This window comes from Electrona antarctica (genome assembly GCF_951216825.1).
Source record: "Electrona antarctica genome assembly, chromosome: 16".
Lineage (NCBI taxonomy): Eukaryota > Metazoa > Chordata > Actinopteri > Myctophiformes > Myctophidae > Electrona > Electrona antarctica.
In genome coordinates this window covers 15,832,037-15,849,951 of record NC_136797.1, presented here as the reverse complement: position 1 = coordinate 15,849,951, position 17,915 = coordinate 15,832,037, and the positions used below count along the sequence as shown (strand labels likewise).

General features: G+C 42.6%; 1 protein-coding gene across 1 annotated transcript; it reads left to right on the top strand.

Annotated features, from left to right (window-relative positions):
• Positions 1 to 2,424: 2,424 nt before the first annotated feature.
• Positions 2,425 to 16,405, top strand: gnaz (guanine nucleotide binding protein (G protein), alpha z polypeptide; the record flags this gene model as incomplete). Its single annotated transcript, XM_079524642.1, has 2 exons — positions 2,425 to 3,294; positions 16,061 to 16,405. The coding sequence occupies exons 1-2, from the start codon at positions 2,572 to 2,574 to the stop codon at positions 16,403 to 16,405; spliced, it is 1,068 nt and encodes a 355-aa protein (XP_079380768.1). The 5' UTR covers positions 2,425 to 2,571.
• Between the last annotated feature and the right edge of the window lie 1,510 nt (positions 16,406 to 17,915).

The following is a 17,915-nucleotide window of genomic DNA, read 5'->3' as shown; positions in this document are numbered from 1 at the left end:
ATAGCTTATCTACAAGCTCACAACGCGTTGCATCAGCGATGCGTCGTCTGCTTGTAGAATAGCTGTTTTCAGGTATAAATTGAGCTTCACTGATAGCTTTGCATCATGCTCTCTCTCTCTCTCCCCCTCTCTCTGTTTTTTACAGGTCTGGGGAGTATGGTTTTGGCAACAAAAAAATAGGCCACAGCATGATTTCACTTTTGCTACACAGCCAAGAGCATACCGCCTATCCCAATGTGCATCTATTTATCACATAGTCCCACAGGCATATTCACTGTTCTCAACCTGTCTTTGCTCACAATTTATGCTCTAAAATAGATGACTATTGTACAATCTCCAAATCCATGTCATCATAATTCAGCAGTAAATCAGTATTTTGTCATATGCATGTAATAGAAAATGATAGTTGGTGCCTACTAAATGCCTGATATGTCAAAACAGACTTTATTGATTTCACCATCAGTTTGGTGAAATTATTTACGATGGCGCTGACTGTAGCACCTCACCTGCAGAACGCACAACTGATGTATGGGGAATGAGAAGAGGCTTTGCTGTGTGAAGAAGATTGTATGAAAGAGGAGAGTGAGAGAGGCACCTGCTGGCTCATGCCAGTTATTTTCCACTGCGATAGTAAATAAACATTACACCTGATGTCATTTAGCTGCAAACCACTCTAGGTTGAGGGCAGATTAGCGAGGCCAGGTGAGGTGGATTGGAGGTGTGAATGGGTTCCAGGAAGGCCGATTGTTCCAGGGAAAACATATTGCTTTTTCAAATTAAATTCGCATCCGTTTCCCTTTTCAAATGTTGGATATGTGTGAGTTTGACCTTCAGCTGATCACTGTGGACAGGAAGTGACACTGAGGGTGATGACAGGCTCCGTGTGAATCACACAACCCCCCGCCCAACCCAAACAGCTTTTGACCACGTGGCGCTTTAGGAGGCAGAGCTCTCTGGAACAGTGTATCTCAAACCTTTTCATGTCAAAGAACCCCTAATTGATATGTATTTGACCGCAAACCTCCATCTGAAAAGATTTTTGTGCTAGATTTATCAAAATGAGTGTGCATTTTTCAAAAAATAGCAGATCTACAGGCTCATAAGGTGTTGCAGAGCACACACACGCTGTGAGCTTGTAGTCTCCTATTTTCAAAAAGGCTTACCGGTAAGTGTTTAGTAGAAGGGGTGTGTGTGTGTGTGTGTGTGTGTGTGTGTGTGTGTGTGTGTGTGTGTGTGTGTGTGTGTGTGTGTGTGTGTGTGTGTGTGTGTGAGATGTTATTTTTGCTTAAATCCATACAATGACTGTGTGGCGTGCATGTGTGTGTGTGTGTGTGTGTGTGTGTGTGAGTGTGTGTGTGTGTGTGTGCATAGTACTGTATGTGCATGTGTTGCCAGGCGCGTGTGCTTGTGAGTTAAATGGAAACATGAAGTGAGATCTGCTGTGGCTGCATGGTCTATGGTAACACAGGACTGCGATAAGGGAAGTGTATAAGTGTCAGGAACAGGAGAGTAAGGTAGTCGATACAGTGAAATAGTATCACAGCAACATTGTCGTTGGTCTGAGTGAGGCACACAACACTGACCGTTTCACTAATAGGGAGTCTGCTTAATAGATCAGTACATTGAAACACATACAGTACATTGTATTCTACATGCAGTTTACTTAGAAAAGATGATGTGGAAAAGTCAGTAATGACTGTCTTCTTTTTTTTTAGCTAGGTATTTTTTTCTTTCTTCATTTTTAACCTGTGTATTGGCTGAGAAACTGCTCCTCTTCTCCCCGGGGAACCACTGCTAATTTCTTTCTCCACTATTCTGTGTGCAGAATTGGACGCCTTCAGTCATCTGAGGGTCATCGTCCCACAGAGGAGCCAGGGGGACGGGCAGAGATCTGAGGGTCATCGTCCCACAGAGGAGCCAGGGGGACGGGCAGAGATCTGAGGGTCATCGTCCCACAGAGGAGCCAGGGGGACGGGCAGAGATCTCGGAGTGACGTGGACAGTTGCGGCAGCGAGACAAAAGGGGACTACAAGCACCATGTGGGTGGAGTGCAAGGGGGTTTCGTTATTCACACCCATCGACCCCAAACACTGTCTTCACTGACACACACTGTCGTCACACCCCAACCCCTCCTCCAGGGCACTTCCTCAGGGGGAGTCCCTTGCTACCGAGGGACCCACCGCTCCCTTGGCATCAAGCAGGCAGTCCAACCTCAGTGCCAGGCTCCACGTTGGCATCCCACCATGCCCTGGTAGAGCCCCGTGCCAAGGCCAGCTCTGAACCGTGGGTTTATGCCATCACATGGACTTCCAGACCAGGTTGCGATACGAGGAGAATAAAACATTCCTGATGCACACCTTTTCTGTGGTGGTTTACTTTTTCTAAGAGCAGGAGATTGGCAGGTTTGGACTATATCTCTCTGCCCCCGGCAAGCTTCTGCAAGTACAAGGCCGAACATTAAGTTCAACTCTACACTCATATCACTTGTCCTTCCCTCTAAATTCGCATTATTGTTTGCATCTCCAGCGAGCAGCCACGTTTTCCTGTGTGCGCAATATATCACAGGGCACCATGGGATGCCGCCAGAGCTCAGAGGAGAAGGAAGCCGCGAGACGCTCGCGGCGGATCGACCGCCACCTGCGCTCGGAGAGCCAGCGGCAGCGGCGCGAGATCAAGCTCCTGCTGCTGGGCACCAGCAACTCGGGCAAGAGCACCATCGTCAAGCAGATGAAGATCATCCACAGCGGAGGCTTCAACCTGGACGCCTGCAAGGAATACAAGCCCCTCATCCTTTACAACGCCATCGACTCCCTGACGCGCATCATCCGGGCCATGGCCACCCTCAAGATCGACTTCTACGACGCCGACCGCGCGTACGACGCCGTGCAGCTCTTCGCCCTCACGGGCCCCGCGGAGAGCAAGGGGGAGATCACGCTGGAGCTGCAGGGGGTCATGAAGCGCCTGTGGACCGACTCGGGGGTGCAAGAGTGTTTCCAGCGTTCCAACGAGTACCACCTGGAGGACAACACCTCCTACTACCTGAACGACCTGGACCGCATCTCCGCGGTCGAGTTCATCCCCACCGTGGAGGACATCCTGCGCTCCCGCGACATGACCACTGGCATCGTGGAGAACAAGTTTACCTTCAAGGAGCTCACGTTCAAGATGGTGGACGTGGGGGGACAGCGTTCGGAGAGGAAGAAGTGGATCCACTGCTTCGAGGGCGTGACCGCAATCATTTTCTGTGTCGAGCTAAGTGGCTATGACCTCAAACTCTACGAGGATAACCTAACGGTAAGAGAACTTCAAAGGGGCCACACACACACACACACACACACATATGCACACACGCACACACACACACACACGCACACACACACACGTCGCACGTGCACATGCAGTAGAAAACAGTCATGCAACATCAACTGAAAAAAAATGAAAATATACAGTGCGATACATTATAACAACTGCACTCAACCTTGTGTTCTACGATTGGTGTTGTGACCTACAGTTATATTCCATCCTTCACTGCTGTTAACTAATAGATAAGATACACAGACTAGTATTTAGATTAGCTACCAACTACTACCAACCATATACTCCACGCACCATGCAAAACACCATGAAGCACAATGAATTGTAAAACTCAACCAAGCACCCCAAAATTGACATAGACCTAACGTAAGCTCACATAATATATGACAAGAGCAAAATATTCTACCATATATTGCATACAGTAGGTCATACCAGGAGGATATGAAAATAGTATGATTTTATTATGAATATAAGTAAGTGTGTGGACATTTCTTTTAAATGTAGCCTATTTAAAAGCTAAATAGAAGCTGTGCCCATGGCACAGGGTTCTGTGTAACAGACTTCCCTGCACATTATGCTACTGCCAAGGCACTAAAGTGGTAACAATTAGACAATTGTCTTACTCCTACTTATTCCTACTGACACCAAGTACAATCCTTTTTTAAGTGCGTGGGACAATATAAGAACTGTAACAAAGTCCTGTTAACGGTTTAACTTCTCCTGGCGGAACTTTCCGTCAGATGGAATCCAACTAGCAACTACTTCTGGCGTAATGTTCCGTTTGATAAGCTTTATTATTGATATCAAACCAGATCGCCGATTTCTTTTTTTATTATTATTTTGGCTTGGCCTTTCCTTCTTTAGCGATCCTAGACCGGATTGCGCAACCGCGCTGCTGTTCACCTCCCATTATACAGGCTGACTAAAAAGCTGAATAACTCGAAATCTACGGAGCTCTCCATGGTTTGGATAAAATGCGCGATGTTCGGAGGTCTTTGCTGATTGAGGTTTAGATGGAAACATTTCTAGAGCAAGGATGGCTTCATTTTAGCTCGCTAGCATTGACGCTATTTATTTAGCATTAAAGATGGACACTCCAGACAGGATGTCAGTGCAGAGTGTGCTGCATTGAAATAGGCTCGGCAGTCTCTGCGTCAGTATATGGGTTATACACGTTTAGCTGTGTTGCTCATTCCACGGACACCCGAACCATACAATCTATACCTCGTTGTAAAGATGACTAATCAACGATTAAAATGATATAAAATACAATACCAATTGGTATTATTAAAGTGGAGACAAAATGGACCAAAGTTAAGTTTCCGAACTTTTGTTCGCCGTATAGGATCTGAGCTATTTTCCATAGATAGTATATGCATTAATTGTCTTATAGTGTTTTGAGAGTAATTTACAGACAGTCAAGAGTAGATAAGATATTTTGGTCTTTCTAGGCACATGGGGAAGGTTTTTAGGGTGTGTCTAATATTCTACCATCTCAACTTCCTGATACTATTCCCAACAATAATAGACAAGTTTTTCTTTCTTTCCGCAATTGATTAATAAACATGTTTTAAGTTTTAACCATAGCATTTTCTGGACACATGCTGTGCATTGTGATAGTATTACACACATTTTCTTGTGTTTGTAGGGCAAAAGTAAACGCTGAGGAGAACATAAATACAGCGCAGTGCTAATTGAGTTCACAGGAGAATGTGTGAATATGTACCTGGCTGTGAGAATAAATAGATTCATTGTGAAAGCACTGTATGAGGGAGAACAGTCACAGCACAGGTGCAGTGATTTCTTACAGTAGGAAAGGAATGAAAAATAGAGGGAAAAGAGAGTGTTGGTAAATGCTACAGGAATATCCATGAACAAGTGTTTTGGTTTTGGTGTCTGGCAAGGCTATTCATTTATAGCATTAACAATAGTTCTACTGTTGTAGGTTTTAGGTAAACAAAAATCCATTATGATTACTATTATGATAATGATGATTATCATAATATTATTATTGTTATTCAATGTCTGAGGTAGCAAAATAATTGTACATTACCCGCGCACGATGTAACAATACATAAACCTTGATCCTTGAACCTTGACACGTACGTATAGGCCTAACTGCACACATTGACGGATGTCAAGTCAATGGATCCAATTAATTTTCTATGGATTGTCTGAGATGAGCAGCCACCCATGGAGAAGGTCCCTAGGCAGCAGAGAGATCATATTTATAGTTCATTAATGCATTTAGGGCTGAGGTCGATTAAAAAAAGGCTTCTAAATCCTAACCGTTTTCTGAAGAACCTATGTTTCTATATCACTGGTGCTCAACCTTTTTCATGTCAAGGACCCCCGGAATGATCTATATTTGGCCACGGAACACCCATCTGAAAATGTGTTGTTCCAGGGACCCCCCGGAAGCAAAGATTTTAGTTAAAAACGTTCGCTCTGAAAGAATATACTGTATATTCAAAGATGTGCGCCACATTTTCACGATTTTTCAAAAATAACAGATCTACAAGCTCATAGCATGGCAATAGCTAAAGTATAACATAATGCTTAAAACACCAAAAGGGGTTCCCGTAAACTCGTAAAGAATGGGTTAATGCATAGATGGGTGTGTGCATGTGACTGTGTGTGTGTGTGTGTGTGTGTGTGTGTGTGTGTGTGTGTGTGTGTGTGTGTGCGTGTGTGTGTGTGTGTGTGTGTGTGTGTGTGTGTGTGTGTGTGTGTGTGTGTGTGTGCTGCATGTAACATGTTTCAAATACATGCCCACATTTGTGCATGTACAACTTCCTGGTCTCAACTGCGCATGTTTCTTTCCTTCCATGGAGCACCATGGAGCACCATGGCGTCGCCCGTACGGTCTTCGCGTCTCGTCCTCTTTAGACATTCTTTGCTAGAAGCCCCGCGGGCACCCTATACTTCCTACTAGAAGCCCCGCAAGAACCCTATTACTTCCTACTAGAAGCTGCACAGGCACTCTACTACTTCCTAAGCCCAGCTCTACTACTAGTAGAAGGGGGGCCAATCAGAGGCAGGCAGGGGCGGGCCTTTACGCAACCGGGGCGTAGCCTTAAATTGCGCTGCTACCACCGCCCGTAGGAGTACCTGCAGTACCACCGTCCCTCCCTCCCAGCTTTTTTGATTGATTTGATTTTTTCCATTTGATTTATTTAGCACAGTATAAAAACAATACAAAAGGGGAAATACGTAGAAAATAAATAAAGTAAAGTGTTAGGAAGCAGGGGCTTATACTGTATGTATGAGGCCTCAACCGTACAACAAAACATGATTTGAAAGCAATATACATATTATTTACAGATAACGATGATTGCATAGTCTAAAGAAAGGGTCTAGAATATGATTGAAAAAAACTATATTATCTATAACATGATTATCGAAAATGGATTGTCAACATAGTTGCCATATCGGCTTCTATATTATGTAAAAAAATAAATAATAATAAATACAAAACAGGGAAAATATACTAATTAGAATAAGAATAATTTAAGTGATCTGGTTAATCAGAACATACTTTAATTTGTTCTTATATAAATTAAGAGAAGACAGTTGCTGACCAGCTTCCCTCCCCCAAACACGGGCCAATTGTATTGGTATAATAGACGCTCGACAGAACCGGATACATCTGCCGTGGTAGGCAGGCACTTTACAGCCATAAAGTATCTAAAGATATAAATGCTCATCAGAGACCAATTTACATCTTAAAATATACATACGTTTTCATAATAAAGCATCCCTTCCACTGACAGTGTGCATTATTGTTGTATTTTTATACAAGCACTCAGGCAGTATATAATAATCCTATACCCATTACCTACATAGTAGCCTTAGCCTATATAAGAGACTGACAATCACAGTATATATATATATAACCATTTTTGACCACCAAACGAAGCCCTGACGCTTTTCCCCCCTGTCCCATCCTTGTCTTCATAATGAATTGGTTGCCTAGGTTACTGTTGCTTAGCAACAGGCCAGTCAAATGCTCCTAATCCTGGGCTGTTGACAGTGAGCTGTGTGGCTAGGGAATGGAGGATGAGAAGGCCTGCTTGTACAACAAACACCAGCACTGGAAAGAACACAAATGCACTGCTGTAGGAAGGGTGTGTCGTGTGTGTGTGTGTGTGTGTGTGTGTGTGTGTGTGTGTGTGTGTGTGTGTGTGTGTGTGTGTGTGTGTGTGTGTGTGATCGCACGTGCGCCCGTGCATGCGAGTGTGTGTGCATGCACATGTGTATGCATAGCACTGTAACAGTTAATAAATCTAGTCGATTTAATTGATTATGAAAAATGAGCGCTAACCGATTTTAATAAAATAAATTGTTTTTTTTTTTTAAATAGCGAAAACAGATGTTCTACAAGCCCCAGAAACACACTTCTTGATTAATGGAAATAGTTATAGATCGGAGGTTTAGATCGGCTATTTCCGTTATTGTTGTGGAACACTGTTGTATGACAAAGTATAGGGCTCCGGCCCTGAGACACAATAAACAATGTTGTTGATTAGAAATCAATCAGTTACAGTTAATTTATTTTTGTGTCGATTAATTTATACATATAAAATGCAACAAATTAACAAAGAGAACACACCGCGGCTGAGCGGTCCAGGCACCTATAGGCCAGTAATACGGCGTGCCACGGGCTCGGGGCATCACTGTACCATATCAGTAAAGGCAAACCCCCCCCCCCCCCCCCAAAAAAAAAGAATAAGGCTGTTCCGGCCTCTTCATGGCTCCAATGTACCAATGAGGCATCTATTTTGTTTTTAAATATCTATGGCTGGGGAGGCTTAAGAGCCCTGCCTACCAGTGACATCATTAGGCAGGTTTTAGTTATATTTATTTATTTATTATATTATTATTATTAATTCATGCGAGCACAATGGCTTCCATTATTAGCCTCACGTTTCGATACTAACATACCACTGCGTTTCTGTATATGCATTGCTAAGGCAGATGAAGGCTGGCTGTGGCAGAGGCTATTCCATTGTATAGCATGCTAACTTTTCAGCAATAGAAAGTCTGCAGGTTTTATAAGGGTTTCAGAACTGTCCACACCCTTCGTCTGAGACAAGACGGGTACTTTTGTGTAGGGATGCTCCGATCAGGTTTATTGGGACCGATACGATCGTATCGTAAATGTTGTACATTTTAATATTTCCAAAATTATTATATGTCAAAACCTACGTCAAAACTGTTCCTGTGTGCTAAATTATATTATACTCTATATCTGATTGACATTTATACCACTTAAATGGTGTAAAATATCAGTTTCTCCAGATCGGGGAAATTGCCGATCACAGATGGGGTAAATGCCGATTACCGATCAGAGAAAATCAAGCCCCCAGTAAGGCTATCCAGTATCCAACGTTGAAGCTGCCACTACCTCAAATTTGAGGTCCGGGGCTAGGCTAGGCTAAACTTCCGCTCGCTCGAGCCATTGAGTTATAATTATACTTCCGGCAGTCTTCCGGGTGCTTCAAAACGCCACTGAGCAACTTCTATTGAAATTAATAGTGGGGGGGGGGGCGGGGCTAACCCTCCGGTTCGGTCTCTATCCTTTTATTATTTTATTACTCTATGGAGAGAATGTCGGTCGATACTGATACCCTGTTGTGTACCATATTATAATAGCATTAATGAGAACCAATTATACAAAGATAGAGTGAAAATGGGTGACGTCGTCCTTTAAGTGCAAGTTTGAGATAGATACACAGTTTGTACTTTACTTGAGTATTTTCCATTTTTCAATACTTTTTACTTTGTTACCAGTTAAAATGCAGATTATTTTTGTATTATTAATACAAAACACATATACATTAACCACTAAACCTTATTTTATATTTCAGCCATTTGAAATTAGCCAAGCTCACAATGTGTTGAGATGTGAGCTTATAGATAGCTTGTTTTTAGTTTTTTTTAAATCCCACCCGTGTGAAGTGAGGGGCGGCTCTTATCATCACCATCGTTACGCAATGTTTGTGCTTACACAAACACTCAAAATTGTCCATTCATTGTCAAAGGCATTTAATGTTTGTGTTAGGACAACATTTGGGTAACACACACCAAAAGCAGTTTGAGTACTTTTACTTTGGTACTTCAAGTACATTTTGAACAAATACTTCTTCCACCACTGAGTGTAGCTTTCAGTAGCCAAAGAAGAAGCCGTGTCATGGCTGTCGGGCAGAAACCTCATACCTCCATATTTATTTATTTTGGGGTTTTTCGGAAATCGATTTCCTGATTCATAATCCAAGAGTGTCACACAAAATGTGTGAATATTGGCTATTTTCACTATTTTCAATAGTTTTTAAATAATATATATTTTTTAAAAGAACCAACGGTTTTGGATATACAAGGTTTCTGTCCGAGTGCATTATTATTGTGGCTAATGACTGGCTCTTTAGTGCAGACCACAAACTGAGACAGCAATCAATCCTTTTGCGCTACTCTTGTGTTGAAAACGTTAACTGCTAATTAATGAGTTTAAGCTTTTGCATTTTTACTGTAAAACCTTTACAGCCATTTATTTTACAGCCACACGCAATAAGCAGTAAATAAACTTACAGAACTGAAAGTTGGATAGCTAGGTTAATGGCTTTCAGTTCAAACTGGCCATCACTTCAGAATCAAATTAGATGGTAGCACATTTCGGAATTTAAATTTTCCGAATCAGAATTCAGTTACGATATGTTTATCTCTTGACATCATTCTGGTAAATGAGTTGCAACAAATGCATTACTCTCCTGTAATTGAATTAGCTCATTTTTTATTTAATAGTCTTTTGAAATTGGGTTTAAAAGTAAGCTGCCTGAAATACAATGAGGCCACTGTAGACTGAGTGGTGATACATGACAAATAATGTGACTGTCAAATTTTGTTAATTTAGTTAACCAGATTACCATATGCATACATGCCACCTATTCAGTATGCTAAGCAAATATGATTATCCTGTAGGCTGTAGCTTTATACTGTAGCTGTAAATGATAGTCGTGCCTATAGCAACCAGAAGCAGTGGTTGTGAAATAGAAATCAGATAAGAGTCCCTTTCAGAGTTACAGTAGTGTATGTGACTCTTAAGCTGCGTTCAGACTTGGATGGTTAGAGCGGCGCGATTACATACAAAGTCTATGCAAGCGCCGCGAACGGGTGCGGCGCGACCTGGCGTAGCACAAATGGGACAAACCGAGGCGAATATTTCAATTCAATTCTGAACGCACCTTTATAGCTATAGCCACTTTAACATAACCACTTTGACCCTGGCTATATACAGTAGGTTATTTCATTGTAGGCAAAACGTTTCAAAATAGCACATTTTCCAAGTTCATAGCATGTTGCAATGTGACATTGTGTACATTGGCTACTTTTGAATGGCCAATTTTAATCATAGGATCATAGGATCATCATAGGATAGGCGCGTGACGTTGCAGGCTGAACACATGAAGTCAGAGGTCCACATCGGTGCCATGCCGTTCCCATGTACACATGGATGAAAGCAAAATAAAATGTATAAAATGTGTGCCCCCCCCCCCCCCCCCCACACACACACACACACACACACTGCACTGTTTGCTAAACAATGAACATTGTTCCTATACCTCCAACCAGGTGAAGAAATCACAGATTGAGGCTCTAACCTTTGCTTTTATATGAAGGCTATTAAGATGGAAGATGCTTCTGAACATATATTGCGAGTTTGATCACTTCAAATGCTCTAATCTTTAAAAAATATATATATAACCAAAAATGTCTACAAGCTCTCACTGCGTCGCAGTTGCAGATGCATTGAGGGCTTGTAGATTATTTTTTTGCTGTGCAACATGCTTCCATAGAAGACATGCTGGCTTGTATGGAATCCAAGTGATTGAAATCAATCGTGGTGACTGAGAACTTTAATCCATGCATGCAGATGCCAAGAAGATCCACGACTTTGCGACTATAGCAGTGCAGTGCAACAAGGATGAGAAATAAATTAAGGCATTCAATCTGAGATGACAAGTTGAAAGAGAATGGCTGTTCCGACATGGAGGCATTGTTGCAAAGCAGAGGGAAAGGGAAAATATCTCCATTGATGCCATTACAAAGAGTACCTTCTTGTGACGCATGTGGCATTTGAAAAGAACTTCAATGAATTGAATTATTGTGGGGGTGGCTCGGCTGGCTCCTCACTTCAGACACTTGTATTTACTGGAAACAAAGCATTAACAATGGGGTCGAAACTCTTCATTAATGCTTTGCGCTTAATAATAAGGGGCCCTATTATGCGTGTCTTAAGTACCAGGTCTTATGACTTAACTTAAGACCTGGAGGCGTGGTCAATGCTGTTTGGCCACTCAGAATAGCCAAATGGCATTGATCACGCCTCCAGGTCTTAAGTTAAGTAATAAGACCTGGTACTTAAGACATGCATAATAGGGCCCCAAGGTCTCTGTCTGGAGACAGTATTATGCGTGTCTTAAGTACCAGGTCTTATGACTTAACTTAAGACCTGGAGGCGTGGTCAATGCTGTTTGGCCACTCAGAATAGCCAAATGGCATTGATCACGCCTCCAGGTCTTAAGTTAAGTAATAAGACCTGGTACTTAAGACATGCATAATAGGGCCCCAAGGTCTCTGTCTGGAGACAGTATTATGCGTGTCTTAAGTACCAGGTCTTATTACTTAACTTAAGACCTGGAGGCGTGGTCAATGCTGTTTGGCCACTCAGAATAGCCAAATGGCATTGATCACGCCTCCAGGTCTTAAGTTAAGTAATAAGACCTGGTACTTAAGACACGCATAATACTGACACAGTGTAAAATTATTAACTGTCAACTCTCAATTCAACTCACAAATTAAAACGGACCCGTAGGGACGGGATTCTGCTGCAGGGAGACTAGAGAGGGGAAAACGGCATGCATGCGACGCGAGTGTGCATGCACATGCTCACATGTGTGCATAAGTCCCTGAGTACCTGCATACTGTAGGCGTGTTCCTACTGTGTTTTGAAGAGAAGGAAGGCAAGGGTGTTTTCGCTTCATCCTTCTGGGAACTATACTCCCTTCTTCCCTCACACCCTAGATTAACCTCGTTCAACCTGGCTGGCATCCCTATTTTTAGATCTACTGGTTCACAATGCAGATGCGATGCATTGTGACCGCAAATGACAAAGTATATCCTGATTTAAAAAAATAGGATATACTTTAGTTTATAGGATATGATATGATATAGAATATCTCTGTAAGTCTGTCCTCATCCATTTGTCGCCTCAGTGGGTTGACCAGTCAATCTGAAATTGCACATGGGCATTGGCTATTGGCATATCCAGGGAGTGAGGGCCAATTGACCATATGCAGACTGCATCCATCTTGCCAGCAAGGTGCTAACTAGGTGCACCTTCCCATTGACAGCCCATTCATCCAAACAGAAAAGTCCTATCTAATTGTATTAAACAACGTCAAACTGACCAACATTGCAGCTGTACGGAAAGCTTGAATTATCAATTATCAATTTCAATCTGTAAAGTTTTTGTTCCACCTTAGACATGTTATGAGCTACTTCCTGTCAAGAAATTCCGTGCACTCACGCATGAAGGAAGCATGAGTTCAAGTCCGTTGCTCTCCCCAGGTTGGCGGAGGGTGTGTAGAGCCCAGGATTACATTAGATAATTGACACAGGGGTGAAAAATGGGTTACAAAATCGTGGGATAAAAAATATATATATTAAAAAAAAAGAAATTCCGTGCAGGTTATCTTTTGTGTCTTTCAAGTGTCAGAGTTTACCAGGAGTGTACAATATAAGTGATCAAAATAAACAAATAGCCTTCAGCATGGAGCATAAAATTATGTTGTTGTCACTTGTCTACACCAGCCCCAGATCAACAGTCAGTAGGGGTTGGCAAGTTGGCATACACATGAGGAATTGGCATAAATAAGTTGGGGAGATAATGAAAAAAATATGAGGGGAAAAAAAAGATATATTCATGAATACACTTCTTGACTTGGCCTACTGGCAGCATGCACAAGAAATGTGGCGCTGATCGGCCCAGTAGTTTGCAAGATTAGCTGCAGGAGCTGTGTGTGACAGACACAGGCAGGCACAGAGACCCTATTCTAATCTAGACAGCCCCTAGGAACCACTCCGTAAAATGTGTACACTATTTATGGGTCACCCTTATCTCGTGTGGAGGCCTACTTATCCCAAAAGTAGAGCTCATCTGTAAAGGTAACCAGTGACCACCATCCAGATGTTTAAAATGCAAGCCATTGCTTTCTATACCTGTGGTCATTTAATCAAAACAACTCCAAAAATCTGCTGCGTTAAAAAATTACAATGTGTTCTACAGTATCAGTATCCAGTATTGATTGTTTAAACGTCAAAAGAAAACTATTTTTTCACTATCCTTTCCTCAGACTGTAACTAGATCTTGTGATTTGCTCAGAGCACGATATATGTTTTTCAGTAACCTTTCAAACAGCAGCCCAGTCTTCCGACTGACAACCTCCCAGTCACAAGCTACTGGCTACTCACCACATGCCTGCAGCTTTGTTGAACCCGCCCACTTGCTCCTTCTTTTCTCTTACCCATAGTCACACAGACACTGCCACATACAAATACCCATTGACTTTAACGGAATGTAAATTCTTCTGCAACCAGCAGGAGGGGGGAAATAGTGACACCTTCTGGGACATTAATGAGAACTGCAGCGATTTTATTCACTTCCTCGTTGGCTTCATTTCCTGCAGTGAAGGTTTTCCGCCCATAGACCAAAACACAGTGATAATGAATCACACAGAACAGAACACATTTAAACGTATCACGTACTTCATACTGGAAGAGCCAGGGACAGCCAGGGCATAACCGCTTGGTCTCGGGTCAGGGCCTAATGCCCCCCAAGGCCCCGCAGCTGCTGCCTCGAGCACCCATCGATCCATTAGGGGCGGGTATTGCCTACAACAACCTCACGATAGGACACCCATCAAGATACAGAAGCTACGTTTCGGATCGCGATACACTTTCAATTTGAATAATGTCCTGTCCTACTGAATTCACTACAAGAGCTCTTCTTTAACGTATTGCTCAAATAAAATACTTACACTTCAGGCCCACATAGAACTTAAAATAATTCAAATTAATTATTTTTGTCCTGCAAAAGAAAATATTTTTTGGGGGAATATAAATTCTTTAGGTCTCTACAGTATTGTCTCTTGATAGGCGTAATCAATATATTGGTTACGCAAGGACAATATATTGTCTTGATTGTGTTGAGAACAGCCCTACCATCCATCCATCCATCCATCATTGCTCGTACTTCCTGTATGGAAGGGTGCAGTCGGGCTAGCCACAGTGACCTTGTTTTCATTTAGCAGCTCCTGTGACTCACTGTCTTGTCATGAGGACTGAATAGAATAAGAATAACAGACGAGAGAGTGCGAGTGGAAGAATCAGCCTCCTTAGTACTTAGTCGCTCGCCAGTGCCATGTGCCGAAAATAGCCGATGTACAAGCTCACAAAGCGTTACGGACTAGTACTCTCTCCCCCCCCCCCCCCCCCCCCCCCCTCTCTCTATACACACACACACACATTTCTTCATGTCTACAAACTTTATCTTTACCGCACTCACTGTGAATTAGATGTTAGTTAAATTATGCATAATGACTTGAATGACTATTTGCTACAGTCAAAAAGACCTGCACGCACGCACGCACGCACGCACGCACGCACGCACGCACGCACGCACGCACGCACGCACGCACGCACGCACGCACGCACGCACGCACACACGCACACACACACACACACACACACACACACACACACACACACACACACACACACACACACACACACACACACACACACACACACACACACACACACACACACACACACACACACACACACACACACGGAAATGATCAAGTTTGCCATGTTGTACCTTTGGTCCCAAGGGTTGAGTGAAAGTGCCATCACTTATCTTAATGTTTGGAATTGGAACTTTATTCTACTTGGAAGTCCTGGAAAAGGGCCACACAAACGTTGTCCATGGCTACACATGATCATTTCAGACAATTGTTTAGTACTACTCATACATGGGACAAATTTTAGGAAGGAAATTGGGCAAGATATGTAATAATCTGTGTCAGAATGAATTTGGCTAAATGAATCTCAAGACTGTGTTGATACAACAGAGCAGCCATCCCTCTGTGACTGGTAAAGTGGAGATCTGTGTTGCTTGACAATTGACATTGATTAGACCTCCTCTTATCTATAGGTTCTTCACAAGGGTCAAATCTCCTCTGACCCTGCAGGTGTTCCAAATCACCTTATCCAACATGTGAAAACAACCATCCGACTGTGGCCATTACAATGCTATAACTCAGTGGTGGTTCCAGGTGGTCCCCAGCTAAATGATGGAGTTTTGCTAACCAAATGGGCCCCATAGATCTGTAACTCTCAAGAGTTAAATTATTGTTACATATCTTCATTGCTTAATTTACAAGAAGTCTACACAATTCAATGTTTGCCTGTTGTCTCTCCTAATGGTACCAACATCAATACAGAATGGAATTGTGGACAAAATCTTGTCCAACGACAACAAAATATTAGTTAGTTTTGGGTCTAATGGTAGTCCGTGGCTCAAATACCCAATAAATAATGGGCCTTGATATGAAAAGGGTTGAAAACCTCTGTTATAACTCTAATATCACTTTCTTTTCTCTCCTTCACCCCCGGACATCCTCAGAGTCGTATGGCAGAGAGCCTGCGCCTGTTCGACTCCATCTGCAACAACAACTGGTTCACCAACACATCGCTCATCCTCTTCCTCAACAAGAAAGATCTATTGGCTGAGAAGATAAAACGCATTCCTCTGACAGTGTGCTTTCCCGACTACAAAGGCCAAAACACCTACGAGGAGGCTGCCGTCTATGTGCAGCGGCAGTTCGAGGACCTCAACCGCAACAAGGAGACCAAGGAGATCTACTCTCACTTCACCTGCGCCACTGACACCAGCAACATCCAGTTTGTGTTTGACGCTGTCACGGACGTGATCATCCAAAACAATCTCAAGTACATTGGCTTGTGCTAGGATCAGACACGGGGTGGGTGGGCGGTTGGGAATTGGGCTAGGATCAGACACGGGGTGGGTGGGCGGTTGGGAATTGGGCGGGGTGGGGTGGGAACTGGCTGCTTGGCAGCACTTGGTCCACTAAAAGGCATGTCAGTCTGCCAAATCGGTTTATCTCCTCGAAGAGACGCGACAGAGAACTGTGAAGGAAGTGATGATGGTCAAAAGGTGGACTCTAGTGTTCCACTTTGTCACTTGAAATAACGGAGTTGGTGGTTTAATGGTCAAGATGGGATTTTTACCCAACGTGTTTGCACTGAATATATGAGTATGTAGAGACACACAGACACACAAACACATGTACACACATCCTTATGTTTGCTCACACACAAGGACCTCGGATTAACTGTCAAGCACTAGTTTGACATGGAAACACTGGAAATTGAAGACAGTTATCCCTACCTGCCTGCCAAAATTGGAACCGAGTCGTTGTTCTTTTCTGGCAATGTTCAATTACTTTTGTCTCCTTAGGTTATCTAATTTGCCTGAGTAAGTTAATGCTGCTTTTGAAGAAGAGTTTTCAAAAAACAAAAACAAAAAAAAACACAAAAAAACAAAGCATAAGTCAATGCTCTCTTTTTGAATTTTCACCCTAATAAAAAGGTAAACAGCAGGTCCACCAGATGACACGGAGGGAGAGAGACCATTATTTGGGAAACATTGTCACTAGACATGATGTCACAGGGTTTCTGCCTAAAGGAGAAAACTGCCACAGTATATGCTTAATTTTCACGACATTGTATGAGGGAGCCACATGCCGAAAAAAGCCAATCTACAAGCGTAACCACTTGAACCCCAGAGGTTTAAACGGTTCTGGGAGGAGCATCGGCCACAAATAGACCGGCCTACAAGCTCACAATGACACGTTGTGAGCTTGTAGATCTCCTGTTTTGGGCGAAAATATTTGATGTACTGTGCAGACAGAAAAAGGCGGTCCAAGTACACTTGCAACTCAGGTCCGTTTTACTAAGAATAGAGGGTCTAAGTGGTTAAAATGTCGCGATGCAAAGTCTTCTAGAATGTCTTTATGTTGCGCGACTCCTTCTTTCGATGCCGGCCGTACAAATCAGCCTTCAAGCTGAAGTGAAATGCTTTTTTCTACACACAATCCCTTTCCCCCTGAATGAGTCTAAAATTGCTCTCTTCACCCCTCTTTATTTTGGCTTGTTTCTTTTGTTTGTGTGTGTTTATAAAGTGAGTATGATTGTCAAACCTGACATTTAGAGCAGGCCTCTGACTTCCGGTACCAGGAGAGTGTTAACACACAGTAGAATTGATAGTATTCTTTATGATCATTCCAGTTTCCAACAAAACACAACGAAAACAGTGCCAATACAGTGTAAATAAAAAAGAAAAGAAAAAAAGAAAAACAGATCCCATCAATTATGTTACCTATTTTGTTTTTTATTGACAAAAACATTGAAACATGCATGTTTTTGTTACTTTGGGATATTAATATATTTTCTTCTTT